General features: G+C 43.1%; 2 protein-coding genes across 2 annotated transcripts in view; one reads left to right on the plus strand and one right to left on the minus strand.

Moving 5' to 3' along the window:
• NF1 (neurofibromin 1) overlaps positions 1-24,701 on the plus strand; it is a gene marked incomplete at its 5' end in the record, with an annotated part of 50,699 nt that extends 25,998 nt beyond the window's left edge. Inside the window, 22 exons of the mRNA XM_010016629.1 lie at positions 9,775-10,207; positions 10,439-10,779; positions 11,515-11,717; positions 12,455-12,648; positions 12,921-13,061; positions 13,287-13,566; positions 14,674-14,888; positions 15,091-15,152; positions 15,268-15,382; positions 16,211-16,312; positions 17,211-17,351; positions 17,691-17,817; positions 17,968-18,099; positions 18,629-18,764; positions 19,533-19,690; positions 20,592-20,714; positions 21,423-21,550; positions 22,243-22,343; positions 23,226-23,368; positions 23,796-23,842; positions 23,973-24,189; positions 24,559-24,701. Coding sequence (XP_010014931.1) covers positions 9,775-10,207; positions 10,439-10,779; positions 11,515-11,717; positions 12,455-12,648; positions 12,921-13,061; positions 13,287-13,566; positions 14,674-14,888; positions 15,091-15,152; positions 15,268-15,382; positions 16,211-16,312; positions 17,211-17,351; positions 17,691-17,817; positions 17,968-18,099; positions 18,629-18,764; positions 19,533-19,690; positions 20,592-20,714; positions 21,423-21,550; positions 22,243-22,343; positions 23,226-23,368; positions 23,796-23,842; positions 23,973-24,189; positions 24,559-24,701 — 3,682 coding nt within the window. The remainder of the gene's footprint in view (positions 1-9,774; positions 10,208-10,438; positions 10,780-11,514; positions 11,718-12,454; positions 12,649-12,920; positions 13,062-13,286; positions 13,567-14,673; positions 14,889-15,090; positions 15,153-15,267; positions 15,383-16,210; positions 16,313-17,210; positions 17,352-17,690; positions 17,818-17,967; positions 18,100-18,628; positions 18,765-19,532; positions 19,691-20,591; positions 20,715-21,422; positions 21,551-22,242; positions 22,344-23,225; positions 23,369-23,795; positions 23,843-23,972; positions 24,190-24,558) is intronic.
• Positions 6,063-6,830, minus strand: EVI2A (ecotropic viral integration site 2A). Its single transcript, XM_010016626.1, has one exon. It carries the CDS (start codon positions 6,828-6,830, stop codon positions 6,063-6,065), a length of 768 nt encoding a protein of 255 aa, XP_010014928.1.
• Positions 24,702-25,200: the final 499 nt, after the last annotated feature.

Genomic DNA, 25,200 nt, shown 5'->3' on the forward strand with positions numbered 1-25,200 from the left:
TTTGTGTAGCCTGTTACTTGCAGTTTTTCACAGTAATTTAAACATTTTAATCTTTATTGATGTAGCATGTGCAAACGTGTGTTCTGTGCAACATCCACTAACACATTGCCTTCCCCAGCAAACTCAAAACTACAAACTCTTTGCCATGGTGCAGAGCTGGCGTGGAAAGCCACCAAAGCATCTAGCAGCTTCTTTCCTTAAACCATAACCTTCAGAACTGGCTAACAAAAAGTAAGGAAATGAATTTACTTACCTCTGAGACCACCCTCCTACCTCCCACCAGAAAGTCACTGTACTAAAGTCAGTGGACTTAGAGAGGACAATGCACTTTGCTTGTGCTCGGGGCCCAGGAAGGAACATGTCAAACACTTGAACACCTTGAGTTAGAAGGAGTCTGGCATCCACGCAACGCTAAATTAGTTGTAAAGTCTATTAAGAATATTGAGTGCATCCTGAAAACACTGCTTCAGAGGAAGAAATTAGTGAATGCACACAACTAATTCTGCTAATCATTTGCTGAGTGTTCTGCAAACTGTTTCTGTTTTACCCGTAAAAATCAGAAGTATGTAGGTAGGAGGAAGCCTTTTGGACTTGTTCTTCAGGTCTTTGGAGGCATTTCAGTGTGTTAGTGACCCCTGTGTTAACTGTTTTCTTGCACTCTTCTCTGCTTTACCAAACCATGGTGTGATGTGGCTGTTTATGGTACACCCAAAAGCTTATTGGTAATATTTGATCTAAAAGAAATCTCTTTGCTTTTAGCAAAGAACAACTGCTGGCTGTTGAGAGGGTTCATTTCTGATACCTGTAAGCCATCGTTACCCAGTCACTCATGGAAGATGCGCTTTGGTAGGACAGGCGTGTTCTGAATTCAAAGCTTTGTGTCTAAGCAAATACTCAGTTGTACTTCATGTGACCAAAACATCTTTGAGTTAGAAAGCTTTATTAAAATTCACTTCAGTTCATTGCATTCGCTTATACAGCCCAATAGAACAGACAATTTTTAGAAGCCCCGGGTACCTCTGACGCCGTGCTCTTTCTCAAAAGCTCCGTGTGTGTGTGTGTGTCACATACCTGTGTACACTGGCACACAGAGGTGTGCCTGCTCTGTTTCTGTGGTCCCCACAGTCTGGACTCGCTGGTCTCAGATAATCAGTGGGCACAATCCTTACTGTATTTTGAAATGATTTGCTTCAGGCAGAAGCAGGTTGTTCCCTTTTGTGAAAGCTGAAGTTAAGAAACGCTGAGGAAATGCCCGTGCGGGGGGCTCTGTTCCTGCCGGCCTTAACTTCTGCTTTCTTCAGCTGGTTGATGAATACCTCATTTAAGGCAAACATGAAGTGTGAATTTGGGCGCTGTACAAAAGGTGCTGTGGCTGGGGCAGTGGTTGTGAATCTCTTGAATAAGTAACTCAGGTGTGGGGGGGAGCAATGGGGGTTCCTCTGATTCTGGGTGAAATCCCCAGTACTTGCTGGGATCTGATCCGTGATGCTCACTCTTCCCTGAGCCAGTCTGGTGGAGGGGGCAGATCTGGGGGGTCGTGTGAAGGTGCTGGGTGAGGACTGGAGTCACCTGCACAGCCTGTGGCTTCTGGGATGGGAGCTGGAGGTGGCTCTGTGTTGGCAGCTGGAATACTGGCTGCAGTGTGGTCATCGGCCGGCGGAGGCTGTTGGCTGTTCTCATTCCAGGTAGCGCAGTCGGGTGGTTGCTCTGATGCAGTGAGCTCCTGCTGTAGGTTTGGGTCTTGTTTAAATTTCCAGGGCAACATAAATAAAACAGAGGAACGTTTGGTGGCCTGGTCAGAGTCCACGAAAACATCTGGTGTGTCTCCATCCGCAAAGGGAGAGCGGCCGGCCCAGTGCGAGTAAACTAGACCCGGCCTCCGGCGGCATTTCCACAGGAGGATTATAACAATAGCCGTTATCATGCTAATCAAAATGATGCCAATTATCAGTGCTGCTACCCAGCTCCCGTCACTGGCTTCTGCGGGGGCTCCGGGGAACTGAGCTGGTGTCGTAACAGCTGGTGCTCCAGCCAGGGCTCCTCCAGCCTTGGGGAAACTGGGTCCGGTTGCTTGCAGCTGGTACAGAGGAGCTTTGCCCTCCGTTGGACTCCCGATGCTGGGGGAGGCCTTTCTTACATTCATGGAAACGTCTTGAGGTGTTGCTGTAGAAAAGGATTTCCAGATTCCCCCAGAGAAGAGAACCAGTAGTACGTGGTTGCTGACCATTTTCCTGCAGCCTCTTTGACTGTGTCCTCTCCTATAGCTGCGATGAAATAGAACATATCAACATGAGAATTGCATCATTGTGTTACAACTCACTGACACCAGACAGTCTTCTGTTAATACTATAGTAGTGAAAACACCATCAGACCCCACGTTCCATTTGTATCAGCAACAGGTTTGTCACTGACTTCACAAAAATCAGATTTCCAACGTTAGTGATCATTGTCCTTAAGTGACATTTTTTGAAGAGAATGCCTTGATTATTGTTACCTTTATTCACCTCATCAGGAAAAGGCATCAGCAGAGAAGTCCAACCAGTGTTTTAAAATAACATTTATCAATCATGTAAATGGTTATGGACCTGGAACACGCGCAGCAGCACTGACAAACGGGGTTCTCGGGAGTAAAGATTGTCGTCTTGTGATGGATGTAAGCCAAGACCTAAGTAAAAGCTCTTTACAGTCCTCTTCAACTTCTATTTCCTGTTCTTGCCTCTCCTCAGCAGTTTTGGGTACAGTGTAATAGTTTTTTCAAGTTTCCAAATAGTGATGCTGAAAGAGAACCACATTCTAACGTTAAACTGGTTTTATAAATAAATCCCTGCACATGGGGCACTTTCTGTAACGAAAGAGATCGTGTTAATGTGAGGATGTTGGCATGACACAGGTTTCTTTTTTCTGTACTGTTTAGAGTTCAGATCTCTGAATGTCTCTGTATAAATGATATAAAATGCAGCCACTACATAGTCGGTTTCGATCTGAAGGTACTTCCATGCAGTTTGAGCTCATTTATTACTTACTCTAGTGGTAGTCATGGGAAGCTGTTTCGAAGAAATGAATATGCATAAAGCTTCCTGGGTTTACAAATATGCAAAGTGAAATTTCAGATGCAACAGTGAAAACACGAGCAGTGAGTTAATGCTTCTTGAGCACATGATGATCCAAACAGGTAAAACTTATTCCATTTTATTTTCATTCTGTTCCCCTCTTTTCAGTATACAGCCAAATAATACAAGTAGAGTTTATGATAGTTCATAGTAACAACATCAAACGTGTGTCCCAAACCCGAGTACCTTTAAGATAGACACTGAACAAGAGCTTTGAACACACCCTGCAGTTAGACATACACAGTGCAGTTCCGTTTCACACCAAACCAGACAAGTATTAAGCCTTTCCCTGTTGAAGTCGATTCTTACCTGCTCGTTTATCTTCTGTCAAGCGGGCATGGGCTCACTTTCCTGTTGGAAGCCTGAGGAACACAGACTGTGCTGCAAGTCGAGCAGCTTAAAATGGCTTGGTTCATGTTCTGAAGGTTTCTGCAGCTAAAGAGGAAGTTCAGCAATGCTTGCTGCAGGAAGCGTCAGGAGTGGGAGATGTACCAAGAGCCTGATCTCTGAGCTTGCATGTTTCACAGCAAACTTTTCAGCCCTGTTGTTCTTATCGAACTCAAATATTTACATGTTTGTGGCTTTAGTCTGCAATGTGTTATGTACAAACTCACATAGACTTGTTTGCATGTCTTTGTTGAAAATAGTTACAGCTACTTCTGTGTGAATCGAAAGTTATGCAGGTCTGGGCTGGATTTGGATCTTGCTGATTTAATTTTGGTGGTAGGTTTGATGTTCTGTTGTGATTATTAGTGGAGAAGCAACCTCAGGCTGGTTGCAGTGAGTCATGGCGAGCTCTGATCACAGGCTGCTGGCTGGTGTGCACATCTTCATCTGTGCAGTTGCAGTGAAAGGAGGTAACTCAGATTCACCCCTCTCCTGCCCCTGCTCTCCAGGTTATTGTTCTGTCTGGGCAGTGTTGGAGCCTGCTGCCATCATTAACAGAGCAGCTGCTTTCTCACTGCCTGCCTTTGTCCATACCACTGTGTGTGACCCCAACTACTTTTTTGTCTCCTTAAGCATTTTTGCCTGGAAAGGCTCCCTGGCAAAAAGAAACCCACATCAAATATGTCCTCGTGGCATTTTGCAAGTGTATTTCTGACAGTGCCAAGTAACTGCTGCCAGATCCTTCTGCAGCTTCTCCATCTCCTCCTGCTCTTCCTGTTGTACCACTCTTCTGACTGCACCAGTTCTCTTTTTCTCACTGCTCCTGCAGCAAATCCTATCCCATGCTCACACTGTAACTCAGTTTCTTGTCTGATTGCTTCATCTCATCCCCATTCTCTTCAACCCTTATAGTCTCCACCAATCTTTTGCCACAGTACCCACCCTGTTGAAGGCTTTTTTTCCTTCCTCTTTTTCCTTCCTTCCACTGATGTGATCATTATTCTTTCCTTTTTTGTCTGCTTTTTTCATGACACTGCTGTTTTATCCCTTTAATCTGCTGCCTACAAGCATCTGTATGCAGAGTGTCTCACTCTTACAGACTTTTCCCTTTCAGTTCCGTACCTGCCTGGCTGCAGTTTTACACCAGGTTAGATTCTCACATTTGCTATCTCAGGTTCTTTTTTAGTACATGCACAGCCTCTGCTGTTGCCCCCTGTGCTCATGGTCATTCTGGAGAGGGAGAAGGTAACTGCAATGCAGCATCCCCCTGCACTGCCCTTCAGCTTTGTTTCTGTCACCAGTGTGAGATGTTTGCGGTTCATCTCCTCTGAGTACTAGTTGTCATCCCTGATGTGTCACAGTTTGAGCTAATTCTTCTCCTGGCCTTTCCCCTCATGTTTAAATGTGTCTGACATAATCCCCTGTCCTCTTGCTTCTCTGTTGCTTTTTACTTGCCCTTTCAGCCACTTTTATGAGTGATGTCATGGGATAGGAACTGGGGACTCAGTCTTATGTCCTGAACCATAGAACCATCTCCTGTGTCAAAGATGCTTGATACAGATGCACAGGATGCTTAGAGCTTCAACATCATGTAGTGTAAGCACGTGTAACCAAGGTACAGCAGATCGCCTTTGACCCAGGAGGCAGACTCAGACCTCCCCCAGATATGGCGAAGTCACGTCTGAGAATAAAGAAATGAGAAGTTGTGGTGGGTTTGAAGATACTTTTGGCATGTTGTAATTGGTGGTATTGGGACAAAGTGGAGTGTGCGTCTGTAGTGCAAGACACGTCACAGCCAGGCGTCAGGGGAGACCTTTACTGACCTTCAGCAAGTGTTAGAGGACCATAATATTCCAAACTGCCCTGACTGATGTCTTTTTGGACTATTTTGACTTAGAGAAACAGTATCACGTGAGCTATTTAAAAATGGATGTTACTGGTTTATTGCAGATAACAAACTGAAACCATTATCATGTTCTAACATATAATACAAACTTCCTATCTTCACACACGAACTCAACACAATAAATATGATTCATGTCTCAATCTGGTTCAAAAGCAATTACGCTGGTTTTAGAAGTTCTTGATGGAAAAGCCTGAAAGGGCATTTGGAGAGGGACGAGTTCCCCATTCAGTCATTGCATCAGTTGTGACTAAATTACAGCTTTCTTAAAAAAGCAACTTGGTTATACCGTGCAGCACCTCATGGTGTGCTGCATTTATCACGCTAACACTCCTTCCCTTTATTTCTGCCAGTGACCTTTGAGAATGGGCAGGCTTCTGTCCTTTTTGTTTTATCCCATTCGGCTCCTATCACCATGAGTTCTGGTCACAGGAGTAAAGGCGGTCTTGACACTGGTTTACAGAGAGCTTTTAACACAGTCTTATTCCCGTCTAGATCTACAAGTTGCTGCAACATTCCCACTATGATAAAAGGAAACCCCCTAAGATCTGAATTCAGCTTTCTTGTGTTAAAATTCATGTTACTTGAAAGTGAAGTTTCTGCCTTATATTAATGATGTAAAAAAGGCAAGAGACAATTATGTTGTCTTCCTTGAGTATGGATTAAATCTCAACTACAAAATTGCTTAAAATGGGTTTGTGAGCCTTCAATGGCTCTTTGCTTCCCTGCTTGTTGTCTGCTTCCTTAGTGAGTTTCTTGGTAGTTTCAGCTTCAGTTTCCCTTGGGATCGCGGTGTCTCTCCCTGGTATCAAGTCCTGCAATATCAACTCAGTTCCAGTCGTCTCCTTCATCCTCTGCCACGTCCCTGCAGCCGTTGGCCACAAGCTGTTGGTTGCCAGGATATCACCATTGCTCCTGGGCCTGCGTTTTCCCTGCTGAGCTTTCCTGAGATAAGACATTTTGTTGGCTATTACGACTGTCGACAGAAATAAGAAGGTGCAGATGAGCACGAGCACTGCTATTACAATGAAGCAGATCATTATGAGAGACTTGCTGTCTTCACAGTTTTCTTTTGTCCTTGTACTCTTGGGTTTGCTGGAATTCCTGGATCCGACAGTGGCAGAAGTGGCCGCGGCACTGTTGGCAGGGGAGGATGTGAGATTTTGGGCCGTTGTGGCGGATGAGGATTGCAGGGTCCCCGTCTGCATTTCCAGAGTAGTCGTTTTGCTGCTGAAGTTGATGCTCAGAGGAGAATCTGTATTGGCTTTGGTTATGTTCTGGCTTCCACTTAGATTTTGGCTGGTAGGATTCCAGGTTTCGTTTGTAACTCTCGGGTAATCGGTGTGGTTTGCACTTGTTTGCAAACACAAAGCAAAGATTATCAGGATGGGGAAGGCAGAGTGTGGTTTGCTGTGTCTCCTTGTCTTCATCTTCCTGTTTAGTCACCTGCAAAAATACAAATGATGGGATTTGTTTAGCAAGGGCTGGTTCTCAGAGGTTTGACTGGGGTTCCTCAGGGAAGAGCAGGCAGCAGCCTTTTTGATTAAAAAAGTATGTAACAACCTCAGTTTTAGTGGGTGCAGGGGGTCGAGAGCAGGTACTTGCTATTCTGACAGAACCCATTGTCTCTGACTTCTGATAGTTTGAGGTTTATACAGAATATATGAAGACTGAAAAAGAACATGGACCATAGGGAGAAGGGAAGTTCCTACTACCTACTCCGTGATGTAGAGGCAGACTCTGTAGTTCCTCCTTTTTGGTAGTTCCTCCTCTTTAAAGCTGGCCATCTTACAGCTTCAGGTTCATCACTTCTGCTTTTACACAGCCGAATGAGAAACCCATGTGCAGGATACAGCTGGCTGCTGCTGCTGTCCTGCACTCTCCTGGATGTGGGAAATGTAGCCATGCATGTCAAGATGGTCAAGTGAAAAACCTCAGTCTGAACCGTTCCTGCAACTTACTGTTTTAATTGTTCTTAGCACAGGTGTCTGGAGTGTTTCACAAACGCCCAGGGAAATCTTTGTTCTCTCTTTTTCTGCTTTATTGTACAAAAGGCTTTTTTATCACAAATGTACTGCTTATTTTTCTCAGAAACATGCTGCAGATTGTGACATTTTCTGTGAAACGCCTGAGAGAGTGATGCAAATGGTATTACCAGTAGTATGGTCTGTCTCACATTTGTGTAGTGTTCAAATCTGTACCAGTTGAGTTTGTCTGGAGGGCAGGAAACTGATCTTTAGGTCAGCCTGATACAGTCAATAACCTTAATTTTGATACTTTGATTACAACTTTGATACTGTTAGATAACCTCAAAATGATAGTGACAAATCAGACAAGGAGTGAAGCACTTTGCTGCTGCTGTTTCATCCAGTTTGCTCGTGTGAGACCCTGTCAGAGTTTAAGGCTTATCCCATGCAGTGTCTTTCACCTGTCTCTATAACAGAAGATGTTTGCTTTGAACGTCACAGACCGTGGTTGGTTCAAATATAAACAATACAGAGAATGACCAAAAGTAACAGTGCTATTCTTATGAAGCATTTGGCTTTGAAGCTAGTACTTTGAAGGTAACACGTATGTTTGTGAGGTTAGGTCATTCAGAAATATTCCAATGTTCCCTTTTATGATAGTCAGAAGCTGCCGTGCCTGCCAAAGACACAGCCCTGTTCGCTCCCCAAAATCAGAGGGTGAACTTGCCTATCTTGCAAACCCCCATCCTGCTGATGTCCTCCAGGAGCGTGAGAGGTGACATGCCTGTGTGTGACCAGGGGACAGCGATGGGTGCCTCTCCTTATGGGACAAAGGAGCAGCAAAAGATAGACATTACTTTGCAGTTCTTCTCTGACGTACAATTAGACTCCATTCTGAGATGAATCCTTACTGCTAAGTTTGAACTAGAAACTGCCTTAGAAATCAGCTACAGCTCAGGTAGGATTTTTATCTTCAGACAGTGAAGGTTGCCTCGACAGTGCCTTGTACTATGATTCTAAAGGAGAAAAAGCAAAGCCAGCAAAGCCTTTCCTTGGGAACAGAACAACTTTTCACGTGAAGTTTCTGCATGACCTGCAGAACTGAGCTCCATTTGCCAGTACAGATCTACTCCAACTTGAATGTTACTGCCTGAGAGCTGCAGCTCTTTCTGCCTACTCCTTCGAGGGTACAACAAGTCCAGTGTTAATTGTGGTGTTCAGACCAGATGTGCTTTTCTTACAAATAAAGAAACTGATGTTAAGGGCTTCACTTACAATCATGAGAGCAAAGGAACTGCATCAAAGAGCTGCTTTTTCTTTTTATTTCAGCCCTTTGTGCCTAGGTATGGACAGGGTCTTCTGTGAGTGCTCACTAAAATCTGCACTAACAACAGAGCCAAGGACCGACTGTCACTGTTAATTCTTAGGAGTCTGATTGTGAATAACCTTTAACAGTACTAAAAATACAGTTACATCAGCCTCCTAATTCAGTTGGAGATATTTGTACAGGGTGTTACTATTTCTGAGTCACCTGAACTTCTTTAAAGATACTTTTGCATGCAGTTTTTCACAACATCTTAGAAACTTGTAAGTGGAACTTAAGAGAAAGAAAATGTGTACTTACCTTGGCAAGATGTAGTCAAAAGAAAATTGGTGTTTCACGTATTTAGTTCTTCAACAATGGAGTTTCTTTGTGCATGTATTTGCTCTTAGGATGCAAATGACCATTAACATGAAGCAAGTCAGTTTAGACAGTGCTGGTATGTTTTAAGCAAATCTGTAACTGAAATTATACGTCGTTCACTCTAAGTGGAGAACTAAAACCACAGAGATGACACACTTCCGTTTTGTAACAACTATACTGTGACACGTTAAGAGGGGGAAAAACACCAACTTGCCCAAATTAGCTCTTGGAACAACAGGAAGTAACACGGGAGGGAAGAGAGAGTCTTTGGCAGAGAAATATTCTACGTTCATGAAATTTCTCTCCTCAGTTACCCTGTGCCCTGGTGGTTTACCTGAGACTTCCCAAGAGCAGTGTCCCAGCACACTGAAAACTACCTCCTTCTGTAGACAATCAGTTTGCCTTGAAGGAGCAGAGTTAATGGTAGCTTGAAACAGTGGCAGGTATTTAAAGTACCTCAGATGTCCATGAGATGTTGAATTTGGTTTTCAGTTAATCCTTCCTAGTAGACTTTTGTCTACTAGTCGTGTTGACTCTGGAGACTTGGTTTCGGCTGATCACTGTCCAGTCTCCTGAAATTCAGAGAATCATTAAATGAGAACAAGAAGTTCTTAATATTTTTATGTTATGGGAAGTCCCAAGTCAGCTTCATGGGCGCTAACGTTGGAGTTAGTGTGAGCCATGGCACGCAAACCCAGCCGTGTCTGCCTTGTTCTCTTACAGATTCAAGACCGGTCAGATCAATGGAGACCTGCTGATCTACCACGTGCTGCTGACTCTGAAGCCATACTATGCAAAGCCATATGAGATTGTGGTGGACCTCACTCACGCTGGCCCCAGTAATCGCTTTAAAACAGACTTTCTTTCTAAATGGTTTGTAGTTTTTCCAGGCTTTGCTTATGAAAATGTCTCAGCAGTGTTTATTTATAACTGTAACTCTTGGGTCAGAGAATACACCAAATACCATGAAAGGCTCTTGACAGGTTTGAAAGGAAGCAAAAGGCTTATTTTCATAGACTCTCCAGGGAAATTGGCCGAGCACATCGAGCACGACCAGCAGAAACTCCCAGCAGCTACCTTGGCTTTGGAGGAAGACTTGAAAGTATTTCACAATGCTCTCAAACTGGCTCATAAAGACACCAAAGTTTCTATTAAAGTAAGTCCTTTGAATGCTGTTCCTAGTGGATTGATACATTTTTATAAGGATTTGCATAGGATTTACTGTCTCTTAATTCTCCTCTCCTGTCTTGAGGAGAAAACACAAGTTGTTAGTATGCCTCTTTAGGAAGTATAAAATTCCATGCGTTCATTACGTTAGAGGTGTCAGACTTGTCTCTGTGCACTGTTAACAGTAGGTGCTGAACCACTTTTCTGTTCTCTTCCTAAGGTTGGGTCGACCGCTGTGCAGGTGACATCAGCGGAACGAACAAGAGTCCTGGGACAAACAGTGTTTCTAAATGACATCTACTATGCCTCTGAGATCGAGGAAATCTGTCTTGTGGATGAGAACCAGTTTACGCTGACCATTGCCAACCAGGGCACACCACTCACCTTCATGCATCAGGAGTGTGAAGCCATTGTCGGGTCCATCATTCACATACGGACGCGGTGGGAGCTCTCACAACCAGACTCCATCCCCCAGCACACCAAAATTCGCCCTAAGGATGTCCCTGGGACGCTGCTGAACATCGCGCTGCTCAACCTGGGGAGCTCCGACCCCAGCCTGCGGTACGGACCTTTTACATTAACGTCAGCTCTGATCAAAGTGTGAATCCTTTTCAGGGTTTTCTCAGTGTGAGCAAGTCTCTCTTGAACAGAACGATTTTTCTTTCACCACAGCTCCCTAAAATGTACATTTAATTTAAGCAAGCTTGTGTTTTCTATAGAGGAAGAAAGGCACGTGCATTAACACAGTCACTGGAGGTGTGTAGGAAGCTTAATTTCTCTTTATAAGGAGAAATACTTCTGCTTTCCAATGTATGTTTGTTAGGTACATCTGATTTCCATGGTGTTGAACTTGTTTAATAGTGTGGGAGCTGCAGCTCTAGAGCAGGCTCTCAATGGTGGCACAAAGCACTGCCTCTGCCTGCAGGCCATGGTGGTCTCTCTCTCCTCCCAGCAGCTCAGGTGCACATGGAAATACATAGAATTTCCTGGAACTGAAAGCTGTTCTGAGAATTCCAGTGCAAAATTCCTTCAAGCACAGTCTTTAACCTCATCAGGAATTGTTTAGAGCAAGTGGAGGAGTAATTCCTTTCATCTCTTCAAGGCAAATGTTTTTGTCTCTGAGTCTTAACTAGTGCAGGGAAAGAAGTTCAGGATTTAAATGTAATCTCTTACATAGCAGTAGTGCTGTGAGTTTTCAAATGTCAGTATTACTACTGTGGTGCCTTGGTGTAATGCATGTGTTTTAATATGTGTACAAGAAGACTCTTACAAGTCACGTTGCTTGCTTTGTTACAGGTCTGCTGCCTATAATCTTCTATGTGCCTTAACATGTACCTTTAATTTAAAGATTGAGGGCCAGTTACTGGAAACGTCAGGACTCTGTATTCCTGCCAACAACACACTATTTATTGTATCTATTAGTAAGACTCTTGCAGCTAATGAACCCCACCTCACCTTAGAGTTCCTGGAAGAGTGCATTTCTGGATTCAGCAAGTCTAGTAAGTACCAGCAGTATTGCTTCATGCTTTTCAACTTCAAAATCAACATGATAACCAGTTTCACTACACACCTCCTTGATTTGGAGGCTCAAGTTCATTCAGAGACCACAATCCAGGTTATTAGTTTTGTATCACTGTTGATAGTTTTGCCCAGTGAGTGCTTTGGCCCGATCTCTGTCAGGCTGTTATTAATTCACCAGAAGCAGAGAATATTACAGAATGAGAATCAAAATTTGAGGTCCATGATAGTGAAGGTTTGAACTCTAGAATATACATACACAGAAGAGTTACAGGGCTCTTTAGTCCTGTCAAAATCAATCTTTTCAGTTTGACTGTATCTCTCCGTTGGACATCTGGTTCTGTTGCACTGCTTATGCCTGGAAAAAAAGGATGACAAAATACAGCTCTGCCTTTACTGTTGGAAGCTGTTTGGAATACATTCTGAAGATTAAAAAGAGATTATCTTAAATACTCCTGCCTAATCCTGAATGTTCACATCTTTGTCACGTCTCTTAGTAAGATACTAAATGTCAGCATCTCCTTGCCAGATTGCTACCAATGTTTCTTGGATGTGATTAACAGAGTGTGTTTCTTTCTGAAGCTTCTCTGCTTGCCCAGTGTTATTTGCTCATCTCTGATAGTGATTATTTTAGACAGTAAAACTGGAAGGAAAAGTGTTCACAAATAGTTGTTTGCTTGTAAATAGAGACCAGTGTTGATTCTGTGTTTTATTGCAGGTATTGAACTGAAGCACCTCTGTTTGGAGTACATGACTCCCTGGCTGTCCAACCTGGTGCGGTTCTGCAAACACAACGACGATGCCAAGCGCCAGCGGGTCACGGCCATTCTTGATAAGCTCATAACAATGACAATAAACGAGAAGCAGATGTACCCTTCCATCCAAGCCAAGATATGGGGAAGTCTTGGACAGGTACAAATTCTGCATAGTTTATTGCATTAGAAATAAAAATAATACAAACCGAATTATAGCTTCTCTGCAGTTTTGAAGCATTTTGATCTGGGGGAACACGTGGTAGAGCTTTACACCCCTAAAATTTGCATTAGGCTTTTCTCCAAAAGGATAACAAATCACTATGGTCGTTATGCATCTTAAAAAGGAATGATTGGCGATTTAACAGGCTGTTTACTGTGGCAACAGAAAGTTAATCTGACTGATCAAAAGGAATTTATTTTCTCTTACAGATTACAGATCTCCTTGATGTAGTGCTGGACAGTTTCATCAAGACCAGTGCCACAGGAGGCTTAGGCTCCATAAAGGCTGAGGTTATGGCAGACACGGCTGTAGCACTTGCTTCGGGAAATGTAAAACTGGTTTCAAGCAAAGTGAGTTCCCCCTTTGCCTCGATTTGCTTTTATATAATAATTTCATCTTATATAATAATGTGACAGAGAGATGCTTTCTGATAACTCGGTACAGGCAATACTGCAAAGAACATGATAAAACAGGTTCCAAGCAATAGAATAATCCAGTGTTAAGTTATAATGGGTTTTACTGAAATCTGAGCTGTGCTTTTCCTTCAAGTAAAATGAAATGGTTCCTGTTTTCAGGTGATTGGAAGGATGTGTAAAATCATCGACAAGACTTGTCTGTCTCCAACTCCTACGCTGGAGCAGCACCTGATGTGGGATGACATTGCTATTCTAGCACGCTACATGCTGATGCTCTCCTTCAACAATTCTCTGGATGTGGCAGCACATCTTCCCTACCTCTTCCATGTGGTCACTTTGTTGGTGGCCACTGGTCCCCTTTCTCTCAGAGCTTCCACTCACGGTCTCGTCATCAACATCATTCATTCTCTCTGCACTTGTTCCCAGCTTCACTTCAGTGGTAAGGGTTTCCAGTTAAGCTCATTGTGCCTTCATTTGTTTCAGAAATAATTGAGTTGTCTTTGCACTATTCTGCAAGTTTGAAAATACTGTGGTGTAGCTCAGTTTGTTGAGGGTTTGATCTACAACAAATGAGTTTGGTATTAAAAATGCCTGTCTGGTTTAGAGCAGGTGCATAATGTGAGTTGTTTGTATAACAGGCTTTAGAAAAGAAAGTACCAGCAAGTTCCTGTGATGCAGAGAAAGCAGAAAATAAGGTCTGTGCTAAAAGAGGCTGATGTGCATCTTTTGAGTGGTTGCATAATGTGGTAACAAAAATATGAATTACATAAGAGAATTGTGAAACTATACTGTTAAAGCAGGTATTTTGCATGCTGCTGTGTTTTAGCAGTCCTGAAATAATTGATATAAGCAGATAAGTAGCTGTCACTTCTTACCAGAGTGTAAAACCAGGCAGGAAAAAAATCAAAGTTTATGTAATCTTTTTTTTAAGATCTGAAATCTCATTTTAGATCTATATACATTGACAGTGAGTGTGTGAATGCACATATGTATATGTATATGTATATAAAAAGAAAAGCTCTGCTTTGATGCAGAGAGAGAAGGGCAACCCTTCCTGTTCAGAGGATGAATTGGAAGTGCACTAAAATGAACTGAAAGTTCAGAACTGTAAAAATACTCGGTGCTGGGAGCAGGGCCGTCATTTTCCTCCGAGTTAAGTGGCTGCTTCAGTGCCAGAGCCAAAAGCAGCATTTGATTGCAGCTTGAACTTGCAGCGTGGTTGGTATTTCAGAGCAGGAGCTCTCCAGGTTCCCATTTTATGAATCACTGTGAGGAAAAGTCTCACAGAACCACATCTTTAAAGAAGCTTCTTTCGACCTGTTTTTAGAATACACCTTCCCAGTGGTTGGCTTCAACTGTCTGGGCAACAGACCATGGTTGTTGTGGGATACTCTGGGAGAAGTAGCAAAGACAAGAGGGATGGAATGTGCAGGGTGACCTGTAGGATGATTATCTGCTTTGGATTCATGGGAGGGTGAGATGCAGTGTTTGAAACATGGGTTGAATTTCAGTGGTTTAAATCTAATACTAATAATTTCTTCCTCAGAGGAGACCAAGCAAGTTTTAAGGCTGAGCCTCACTGAGTTCTCTCTGCCCAAGTTTTATTTGCTGTTTGGAATCAGCAAAGTGAAGTCAGCCGCGGTCATCGCGTTCCGCTCCAGCTACCGAGACAGGTCCTTCTCTCCTGGCTCCTATGAGAGGGAGACTTTTGCCCTGACTTCACTGGAAACTGTTACTGAAGCGTTGCTGGAGATCATGGAGGTACGTGGGTCAAAGCAAATAACCCCTGGGGGCCAGTGGCACTGCTTGTGCTTCCTGCAGGCGAGCAGTGTAGGGATGCGCTTCCCAGGATGTGGTAAGGGATATTAAGGTACTTGACTTCTGAGAACTGAGCTGGCTGCACAGTCTGAATTTTAAAAGTACTTAATTGTTACACGTGTTCAAACAATATATTTCTTTTTAGGCATGTATGAGGGATATTCCAACATGCAAGTGGCTGGACCAGTGGACTGAACTGGCTCAAAAGTATGTGACAGATCTCAGACCAATACCCCTGCCTGCCTGTGCACACACAGAATTGTCAGCTTTTCCTTACACAGCCTGGCTGTTGTCTCTCTGTTAATGCTCTGTTTCCTCACAGGTTTGCATTCCAGTATAACCCATCCCTGCAGCCAAGAGCACTTGTTGTCTTTGGCTGCATAAGTAAACGTGTGTCTCATGGACAAATAAAGCAAATCATCCGAATTCTTAGCAAGGTACGTGGGTCCGTGTCTGTTTTCCTGGGTGACTCCTCAATAGCTATTTTAGCTATTTTTAGCTTAATATTCACATCGAATACAGACCTTGGCATAATTTGAGGATAAATATTTTTTCCAAGCCTGTTGTTCTCTGGAACTGACTGATGGGAAATGTACTTCATGTAGACAAAGCTTTTTATTTTAAATCCATTTGGTGGCAGTAAGTTTTGTCACTGCTGTGACTTCTAGAGTAACAGTTTAAGATTTGAGATGCTGAGATGGATCCAGAAGTCGGTATTTACCTAAATGAGGAATGTTCTGTTGAGGCATTTAGCTGCATGCACATGATTCACAACTTCCTTGTTTTTAAAGGCAGTTAATAACCTAATGTGTTATAAATAAATACAACAAAGAGCAGGCCAGTCACTTAAGAAAACTCTGAGCCGACTGCCTCGCTTGGTGCTGGTGCTCCATGCTCTCTAAACAAGGCTGCATTCCATAGCACGGCCACCCTGTGCTGAATGTGTTTCCTTTAAGCATTTTTTGAAGTTTATGTCCATAAAACTCTTAATTTGAACAGCATTTGAACTGTAAAAGAGATACTCTCTAATTCTTGCACCCTTACTTTTTATGCACACATTGTGCAGTTGCTTTCAGCAGTGCATGTATCGCTGCTGTGTAAATCTCCATTTGCAAAAGTTCTTGAGAATTGGTTTAAGATGAGCCCAAACTTTGGAAGCTAATTGAGAGTAACAATTACTTAGAGCTTTGATCTTCTTTATACAAAGCAGAATCTAATTATGGTTTTATTTTTAATTACTTTTTTTCTTTTCCCTCTACACAAAGGGACTTGAGAGCTGTTTAAAAGGGCCTGATAATTATAATAGCCAAGTTCTGATAGAAGCTACAGTTATAGCCCTCACCAAGCTGCAGCCTCTTCTTAATAAGGTAAAAAACTGGATTTTTAGTGTTAGCAGAAAAATAGTTTGTAAATGAAAAATACAATTATGGGTATAATCTGAACAATGTAAGTGAATGTTGGGGTATCTGAAGTTCATGCTTCACTGCTATGACTCACGACCAAAATGCTACAGATGTTTGCACGTGGGACCTGTGCAATGGCTTTAAAAACACCTCAGCCTGAGCTGTTCTGCTCCATCAGCCAGCAGCTGCCTGAAGGTTCTCAACCTTGGCTGTCAGTGTTTGCTTGCCAGTACAGGCTTGTCAGGCCATGGCTTGTAGTAAATGTCAGTCTGCTCTGATTTGCCACTACCTTGGCCACATGTATGGTACTTTGAAGTTCATGAGTTGAGCAGCATTCCAGTAGGTATTCCAGTAATGAAGAGCCTCAGGTGTCTCCTGTTAATACATAAAATATGTTCCTAGAAAAATCTGCTGCTTGAGACCCCAGGATGTGTTGAATGGCAATTCCTCCTGTGTGCTGTTCTGATCTGGAGTAGTAATTGCCTGGCTAGTCTTGTGTACAGAGTTGCAATCCATTTTCAATGTGTGCTCTCAATCTGGTAACAGAGGACAGGTTTCTGTTCAGTCTGGTGTGAGGCATGATGTGTCTGACGTGTTGTGAGCAAGGGAAGGAGTACAAGAGAGAAGGGATGCCTCAAGGGGAAATAAAAGGCTTGAAATTAATTCACTTTCTACCATTCACCTGTTACGTGCATGAAGAAGCCAGGTTCATATGAACATCTGTGTGTTGGAGTGGATGTGGCTGAGGACAGAACTGGCTCCAGGAAGGATTGTAATGATGTACACACCCGCGTGTCAGCCCCGTTTGTCTTCCATTTACAGGAACTGACTTGAAAACTGGGCTTTCTGTCTTTCCCTCCAGGACTCGCCGATGCACAAGGCCCTCTTCTGGGTAGCAATGGCAGTGCTGCAGCTGGACGAGGTAAACCTGTACTCAGCAGGTACAGCCCTACTTGAGCAGAATCTGCACACCCTGGACAGCCTTCGAGTATTCAACGACAAGGTGAGCTGTTAGCAACCAGCTCTGGCTGACACGGGGTTTATGTGAGCAGTTAGATCTGTTATAACAGGAAAACCCACAACTCCTTGTCCTCGTGGACACTGGGTAAGCAGCTGAGATTTGCATTCAGAATTGTTTCACTTGGGTAATACCACAGTAAAACTGAGGTGCAGAGATGAAGCTCTTATAATCCTGTTCTGAACTGGACAGAAACCTATAGATGTGTTCTGTTCAAAGGTGTGTTTGGTGTTTTAGTGTAAGCTCTTAAAATTACTATGTCACTTTTAGAAAGAACACCTTGAGGTATCATGAGTAACTCTTGTGTTTCCTTTTCCTGGTCAGAGCCCGGAAGAGGTGTTCATGGAGATCAGGAGACCCCTCGAGTGGCACTGCAAGCAGATGGACCATTTTGTTGGGCTAAATTTCAACTCCAACTTCAACTTTGCACTAGTGGGACACCTCCTGAAGGGTAAGAACACATCTTCCAATTTCTGTTAGTCTTGTGCTTCCTTACCCTTCATGGGAAGTGTCCTGAGAACATGCTAATGAGCATACTAATGCTTCGTAAATATGCATTGATCATTAAATACAATACTTGGTTTCTCAACTCCATTTCTAGGGTACAGACACCCTTCTCCTACCACCGTAGCAAGAACTGTGAGGATTTTACACACACTACTAGCTCTGGTTAACAAGCACAGGAACTGTGACAAGTTTGAGGTGAACACCCAGAGCGTGGCTTACCTGGCAGGTAAAATCAAAGCAGCAAACTTTCTTCTCAGTTTGTGCTGACTGAAAAGGAGTGGATTCTTGTGGGAAGTCTTATGGGTTTAGGTTGATAAAATTGTACCAACATGAAGGACACTTGTAACTGGAGATGGACGAGGGGCTGGGCTGGGGTGCATCAGCGACAGCATTTGTGGGGCTGAAGGCTTCACCCACAGGGGAGCTGCTCTGCAGCTCTGAAAACACTTCGGAGAGGCTGAAGGTTTCTTGGTTTAAGCAGTGCAGCGTGTGCCTTAGAACTTTCCAGTTCCTGGTGATCTACAAACCGAAACAGTGACCGTGTGAGGCAAAATGTTTAAACCTTGTAATTGTAACTAGATGGGGATTAGAATTCTTTTTAAATGACCTGTTTGTAATGGGTACAAAGGCAACCACTGAGACGTAATCACACCGTACTGAAACGCACACGCTAGAAGCCTGAAGTGGATGGGATGTTGCTTACCTTCAGCGTTGCCTCTGTGCAAAACTTACGTTGGCTTTCTTTGGATTTTTAGCTTTGCTGACAGTGTCTGAGGAAGTTCGAAGTCGCTGCAGCCTAAAACACAGGAAGTCTCTCTTGTTGACAGACGTTTCAATGGAGAATGTTCCCATGGATACATACCCCATACATCACAGTGACACTACCTATAGGTTGGTTGTCTAACTTTTAGATATTTGACACACATTTCAATGTCTGTTTCCTTTAATAAGTTATCCAGAGGTAACCTGTGGTATATTTAAAACTGAAAGCCACATCCGTAAAGCTAAGTTAATGTTCTGTTAGTGGTTCCAGAGCAATGTGCTGCTTACACTGTGATCAAGAGTCACAGAGAAATTTGGGTATCAAAATTCGTATAGATTTAATTCTGAGGTCTGTAAAGCTATTGCAAAGCTTAACTGCTTTGGAGGTTGTTAAACTCTTTGCTAACATCTTTCTACAAGACCTAATTTCATCCCATTTATATTTTAGAAAGAAGTTTTGTTTGTCCTTTTATAAGTAGTCACTTTATCCATGTCATTGGAAAATCTTAAAACACCTTAGAGCCTGTCTATATGCAGCCACAGAGATAAACTGAGAAACCCACCTCAAAGTGATGGGGAGAGCCAGGTTCTTTCAATAGGGAGTCAGTGTCTCTCTTCTTAGTGTCCAGTTTTATCTTGCCTTGTAGGCTGATTTGCTTGTGTTCTTTTCATTGCTTTATTGTTGACCTCTTCAGCATTACATCCATATCAGATTGTTAGTCTTCACTAGTCAGTTTTGCAAGCAAAGTAAATACTGTTGTTTCATATGTGTTTTGGGGAGATTAACCTGGTAGGAAAGATGGGTTTAATAAAGAGTAGTTTGGTTAGTTGAACAGTTTATGCCTAAATACGCACAGTTTTAAAGATTTTCTTAATTTAATTTCTCTGCACTTTCAGGACACTAAAGGAAAATCAACCCTGGTCATCACCAAAGGGGTCAGACAGACACCTGGCTGCCAGTTACCCGACAGTGGGACAGATAAGCCCTCGAACACGAAAATCCATGAGTTTGGATATGGGGCAGCCGTCACAAGCGAACACTAAAAAGCTTCTAGGTTATTCAGATAACTAATTTACTCATTTGTCTACAGAGTACCCCAGGGAGTGTTACTGGAGAGAAGTTATACTTGTATTTGTTCTGACTTGAAATGCTTATTCCCTATTCAGAGGAATATATACAGTTCCTACAAAGTACAATCACAGAACACTGTACAGTTAAAGAGGACTAACTCAGTTCTTTTGATCACAAAGGGGGGAAGCAAGAGTGACACTCAAAATGTGTGTGTTGAAGCGGAGGAAAAGGGAAAAAAAGGAAGAAAAAAAGATATTCCAGACACTAAAGGTTCATAGAGCCAATGTTCTGCCACCAGCCCTCTCACCAAAACCAAGAAGCCAAATACCTTAGCTTAGCTGCTGTATTGAGTTCTCGGTCTTACGCTGGAAGAGAGGGTCCCAAAACATTTTACATGTTTTGTAAGCAATCTGATTTCTATTCATGGCTTCTCAGTGCATCACGTGTACAAGCAAAGTCTCAGTGTCAGAGAAACAAGATGAGTTGCTTTGTGTAACTTGTGGGTACCCTTTACATTACATGGTATACGTGGAAGAAGAGGGGCATTATTTCATTATGATCCTGTTACTGCTTCCTTTTCAGTAATCACATTTTGGCATGTTTATTGGATGTGATGTGGTGACCAGGAAACCATAGCATGCCCCAGCATACATCTGAGTAAACTGCATGCTTCCCTCATACATACTGTGAAGCATTTTGGAACCTGTGATGGAGAGCGGCATGGTGTGATCGTATTTTCTTTACCATCCCTGAAGAGGGTGAAAACGTCCCCAGATTCCTGTCAATACGTTGTAGATAGGAGAGTAGCGTGGCCAGAAAATCAGAAAAAGTTAGAATATGGATCTAGGTTTAATGTTTTTAATTGCCTGATAAATTGTTTTTAGGTACAAGGAAAAGTTTTGACCATTTGATATCGGACACAAAGGCTCCTAAAAGGCAAGACATGGAATCTGGAATCACAACGCCTCCCAAAATGAGGAGAGTAGCCGAAAATGATTATGAAATGGGTGAGAAACAGGACTAACATTTTAAGAATAATACTAATTATAAATGCTTTGTATGCATATACAAAGAATTCTTTCTAAATTCAGTGTTTATTTGCTTAGGACACTACAAGGTGTCCTGAACCCAGGACACAAGGTAAGGGAGAAATATCTTTCTCAGCAGTGGCTTCTGGAGAGCAAAGTCTTCCCTATCACTAGCAACTGAGGTTTGAATTAGGGTTGCTCAGTTTGCAGCTGTAAAGCTGTACATACAGGAGTGGAATGAAAATAGACCAAATCTGGCTTTTTCTGAGTTAACAAACCCGAGCTGCAAATTCCTGCAGGAGATGGAACGTGACCTAATGCCTCGAATGCCTCTCTTCATCTTCTCCCACATCTGCTTCCTGTGCCCCCACCCCCAATTGCAATGCAAGACCAGGGTTCTGCTCTCGTGTCTGATGGCAGTCTGCTGCCGGAGCCGGAACGTGGGACTTGCCACCCCTGGGCCTGTATTTCACTGATGAGGAAATTGGGGTTATTGTTGACCATTTGATAACACATCCCATGGAACGGTCCAGTGCTGCAGTATTCCAGCGTAGCTGTTGCTTTTCTACTTTATGAATGCTGGTGAACTCAAAGTTTGCATATGACTGAGTTCATTGTGCAAGAGCTGATTCTGGTTTGGTTGGGGTTGCTTTTGCTTTGGATGAGTTGCTCTTTTTTATCTGGCAGAAACCCAGAGAATATCACCACAGCAGCACCCACACCTCCGAAAGGTTTCTGTGTCCGAGTCAAATGTCCTCCTGGATGAAGAAGTCCTGACTGACCCCAAAATTCAAGCGCTGCTGCTTACGGTTCTTGTAAGGTTTCTTTCTGTCTATTCCCTGTTATTTTCTGATACTCCTCCAAAGCAGCTCCTTGCAGTGTTTCTAACTTCACATGGATCATTATCCCTGTGATGTGCAAGTCAATTCTTTCGTTCCAGCTTTCTAGGAATCACTATGAGAAATGTGTTTAAATGCTTCTTCAGAGCAAATACTGAATTTTCATTATTCCATATTGCTTTGTAGAACTTGTCCAACAATTGTCCCTTTTTCCTGGCAGATTATTATCACAGACTAATTTAATATGGTAAAATGATAGTGATGTAGTATACTTCTAAAGTCAAGAAGTGGAAGCTGTTGGAATCCCAGCGTAATTCAGTTTTAAAATGATTGACTATTAACAGAGGTACAGTATGATGGTGCTTTCTACAGGTGGAGCAATCCAGTTGCCATTCCTGAGGTAATTCACAAAGATTTAGTTGCCCACTTCTGACAAAAAACAACTAGGTGAATATTTATCAGAATAGAAGCTATTACCAACTGGTTTTATTATTTCCTACATACACACAAAATGACTTGATTCCATGTCCAGAGAGGACACAAATGAATCTCTTGTAATGCTGCTTTCTGCTATTCAGAAATCTTAAAACCTTAAACTACAACAACAAAGCCTGTAACTATTCAACTTAAATTACAAGTGTGCTGATTTAATCCTTTTATTGTAACAGGCAACCTTAGTGAAGTACACTACTGATGAGTTTGACCAGCGGATTCTCTATGAGTATTTAGCAGAAGCCAGTGTTGTCTTCCCAAAGGTCTTTCCTGTTGTGTAAGTATCCAGTACTCTGTTTATGGGGACTCACTACCTGGCCCTTCCTTTAAAAGGTCTGCACCAGGACAAGCATGTACAAGGGACGTCCTCGTCTGCCCATGGCTTGCTGGGACACATGTCCATAGCAATTTGAGAATCGTCCTTTTCCCCTAAGTTAAACTAATCTAATGTTCTTCCTAGACAGGGCATCCTCAGGTACCGCTGCTGCTGGTGGTGCTTCACCCCAGTCACACTCAGGTTTTTACTCAGCACCCCAAATGCCCATCAAAACTCATTCAAAGCACAGCTCAGGATACTCTGGTATTTCTTCAGGTATCTGTCAAAAGTAGTATTTGCTGGAGTCAGTCTATGTAAGGGAAACCCAACAACTGGGACTTAAGATGAGTAGACTTTTAAAGCTGACCTGAGCATGATTTAAAAATCATGCTGCTATTTTCTGGCTTCATAAATGGGCAAAGTACATACGGGTTGTGTGAGTTACTGAAACAACAGCTGTAAGTAACTGGCATTTGTACTAACAAACCCCATGTGTGGGATCTGCACGGCAGCTCCAGTGAGGGAGCACTGCCACAGGGTGAAAAAGCTGCTTTGAAGTGGCAGCTCTGAAATGTTCCCAAATCCAATGAATTGGGTTTTAGTTGAAAATAATTAAACTCTTGCAATGTAAAGTGTGAGGTAAATGCTTCAATGGGTCACATTGTTAGTGCAATCCTTTTGGAAGTGTTGCACACTGAGCATGTGCAGGGATTGTGTTGTGCTTCTGAAATCACTAAGATTTTGAAAATCCCACCTTAACTGCCATTTGCTGAAGTCATTTGGGAACTGCATCTGTGTTTGTATTTAATGAACAAAAAATAAGCTGCTTCTCTTCATCTTCAGGCACAATTTACTGGATTCCAAGATCAATACCCTCTTATCGCTGTGCCAGGATCCAAATTTGTTGAATCCAATCCATGGGATTGTTCAGAGCGTTGTCTACCATGAGGAATCGCCGCCCCAGTACCAAACCTCTTATCTACAGAGTAAATATTTTTCCTTGTTTTTAAAAGCAGCCATATTTTAAGTTAGATTTACTACTGACAGTGTTTTGGAACTGCAGCTCTAAATAGAACACTCAGTCGCTCTTGTGTGGCATCTTGCCAATGTCATATATTCTTGTAAACAGAAGAGTTTGCATATTACCACTGCCATGAATATTAAAGCTGTTCGCTGCTATTGTGCACTAAAAATTCAAAGTACTGCACCAGCTGTGTGTGTAAAAAGAAGTTGAAACTCAGTATTGTGTCTACTAACCAGTTTGAAGAAATACAGACCAAGAGTGGTGGTAAATGATGAGTTTAAGTTTAACCCGGTAAGGTAAGGTAGGGGTTGGTAAATTCCATAGTTTCTAGTTGTTTTCTGTTAGTTGAGAACTGTGTGTTTGTGGTAACGTTTGATTTGTTGTTGTAGGTTTTGGATTTAATGGGTTGTGGAGGTTTGCTGGCCCCTTCTCTAAGGTAAGAGCAGTAGATTCTCTGTAAGTTTCTGTATAGAGCACATTGGTGCTGGAAGGATGCAGATCACGACGACTCACAGAATTTCTAGAGAGAAGAACCAATGTCTTTCTTTTGTCCCCACCATCCGCAGCAAACACAAATCCCGGACTACGCTGAGCTCATAGTGAAGTTTCTTGATGCCTTGATTGACACGTATTTGCCTGGAATTGATGAGGAAACCAGTGAAGAATCCCTCCTGACACCCACCTCTCCGTATCCCCCCGCAGTGCAGAGCCAGCTGAGCATTACTGCTAACCTCAACCTTTCCAATTCCATGACCTCGCTTGCAACCTCCCAACACTCCCCAGGTCAGTGGCTGTTCTGGTCCATCTTGATTTCAGCTCTTCTGTAGCCAGACACTCAGCCTCGTTGTGTCTTTGGAAGGGTTTATGCATCAAAACTCATTGTATTCTTGATTTAAATGAATATTAAACTGCTCGCTCAGCTGTTAATTACACCAGTATTTCAGATGTGGGCTTTTATTTTATCCAGCACAAAAATTGTCTCCCAAGTCATTACATATAAGCTAATACCCTGCTTAGAATGACCCTCTGCATGTCACCACGGCAGAATTCAGTGGCATCTGGACTGCGCCATCCCTCTTGGTCCAGGCTGTTGGTCCCCCTCTGGGGCTCCAGGGTGCAGCAGGACTAACCCCAGCCCTTGTGTTTCCCCAGGGATCGACAAGGAGAACGTGGAGCTCTCGCCCACCGCCGGGCACGCCAACAGCGGGAGGATGCGCCACGGCTCCGCGAGCCAGGTGCAGAAGCAGCGCAGCACGGGCAGCTTCAAGCGGCACAGCATCAAAAAGATCGTGTGATTGTCCTGCTCTCATCCCTTTAACTTCCTGTTTGGAGAGCGACGGACGCACGCGGGCCCCTCGCCGGTTGTGATGCTGCACTTAACTGTTACAGTCCCATCCTGTCAGCCGTGTTGCCAGATGATCAGCTCTTGAAACATTGCCTGAATTTTAATGCCTTCATTTCTTCCCTTCTGTTTCTGGGTTAAGTCAGTGTTTCAGAACCGCTCACGTAGATCCTGACGGACTTTGCAGCCGAAGGAGGTGCGGAGTTCTTTAACACTGCACAACCGTGTCGTGTCCAAACTCAAAAGCCATTGCCCATAGACAGTTCTACCTTGCTTCTGTTGTCTGCCTTGGTTGCCTCTCCTCTAAAGGGAAGTGTTCGTCCTTAACCCTGTTTGCACACTTTTCAAGGTGGTGGCTTTATGAGCCAGGGGAAGTTACTGTAATCCTGGTTTTAATTCAAACCTGTAAGATTTGTTGACTGAGTCAACAGGGAGCTTATGGATCAGGGTCA

This window comes from Nestor notabilis, unplaced genomic scaffold (genome assembly GCF_000696875.1).
Source record: "Nestor notabilis isolate BGI_N333 unplaced genomic scaffold, ASM69687v1 scaffold32196, whole genome shotgun sequence".
In the NCBI taxonomy this organism is placed as follows: domain Eukaryota; kingdom Metazoa; phylum Chordata; class Aves; order Psittaciformes; family Psittacidae; genus Nestor; species Nestor notabilis.

Bases quoted from the DNA above. Each gene is read 5' to 3' on its own strand.
- EVI2A (XM_010016626.1), bottom strand. From the start codon at position 6,830: ATGAAGACAAGGAGACACAGCAAACCACACTCTGCCTTCCCCATCCTG.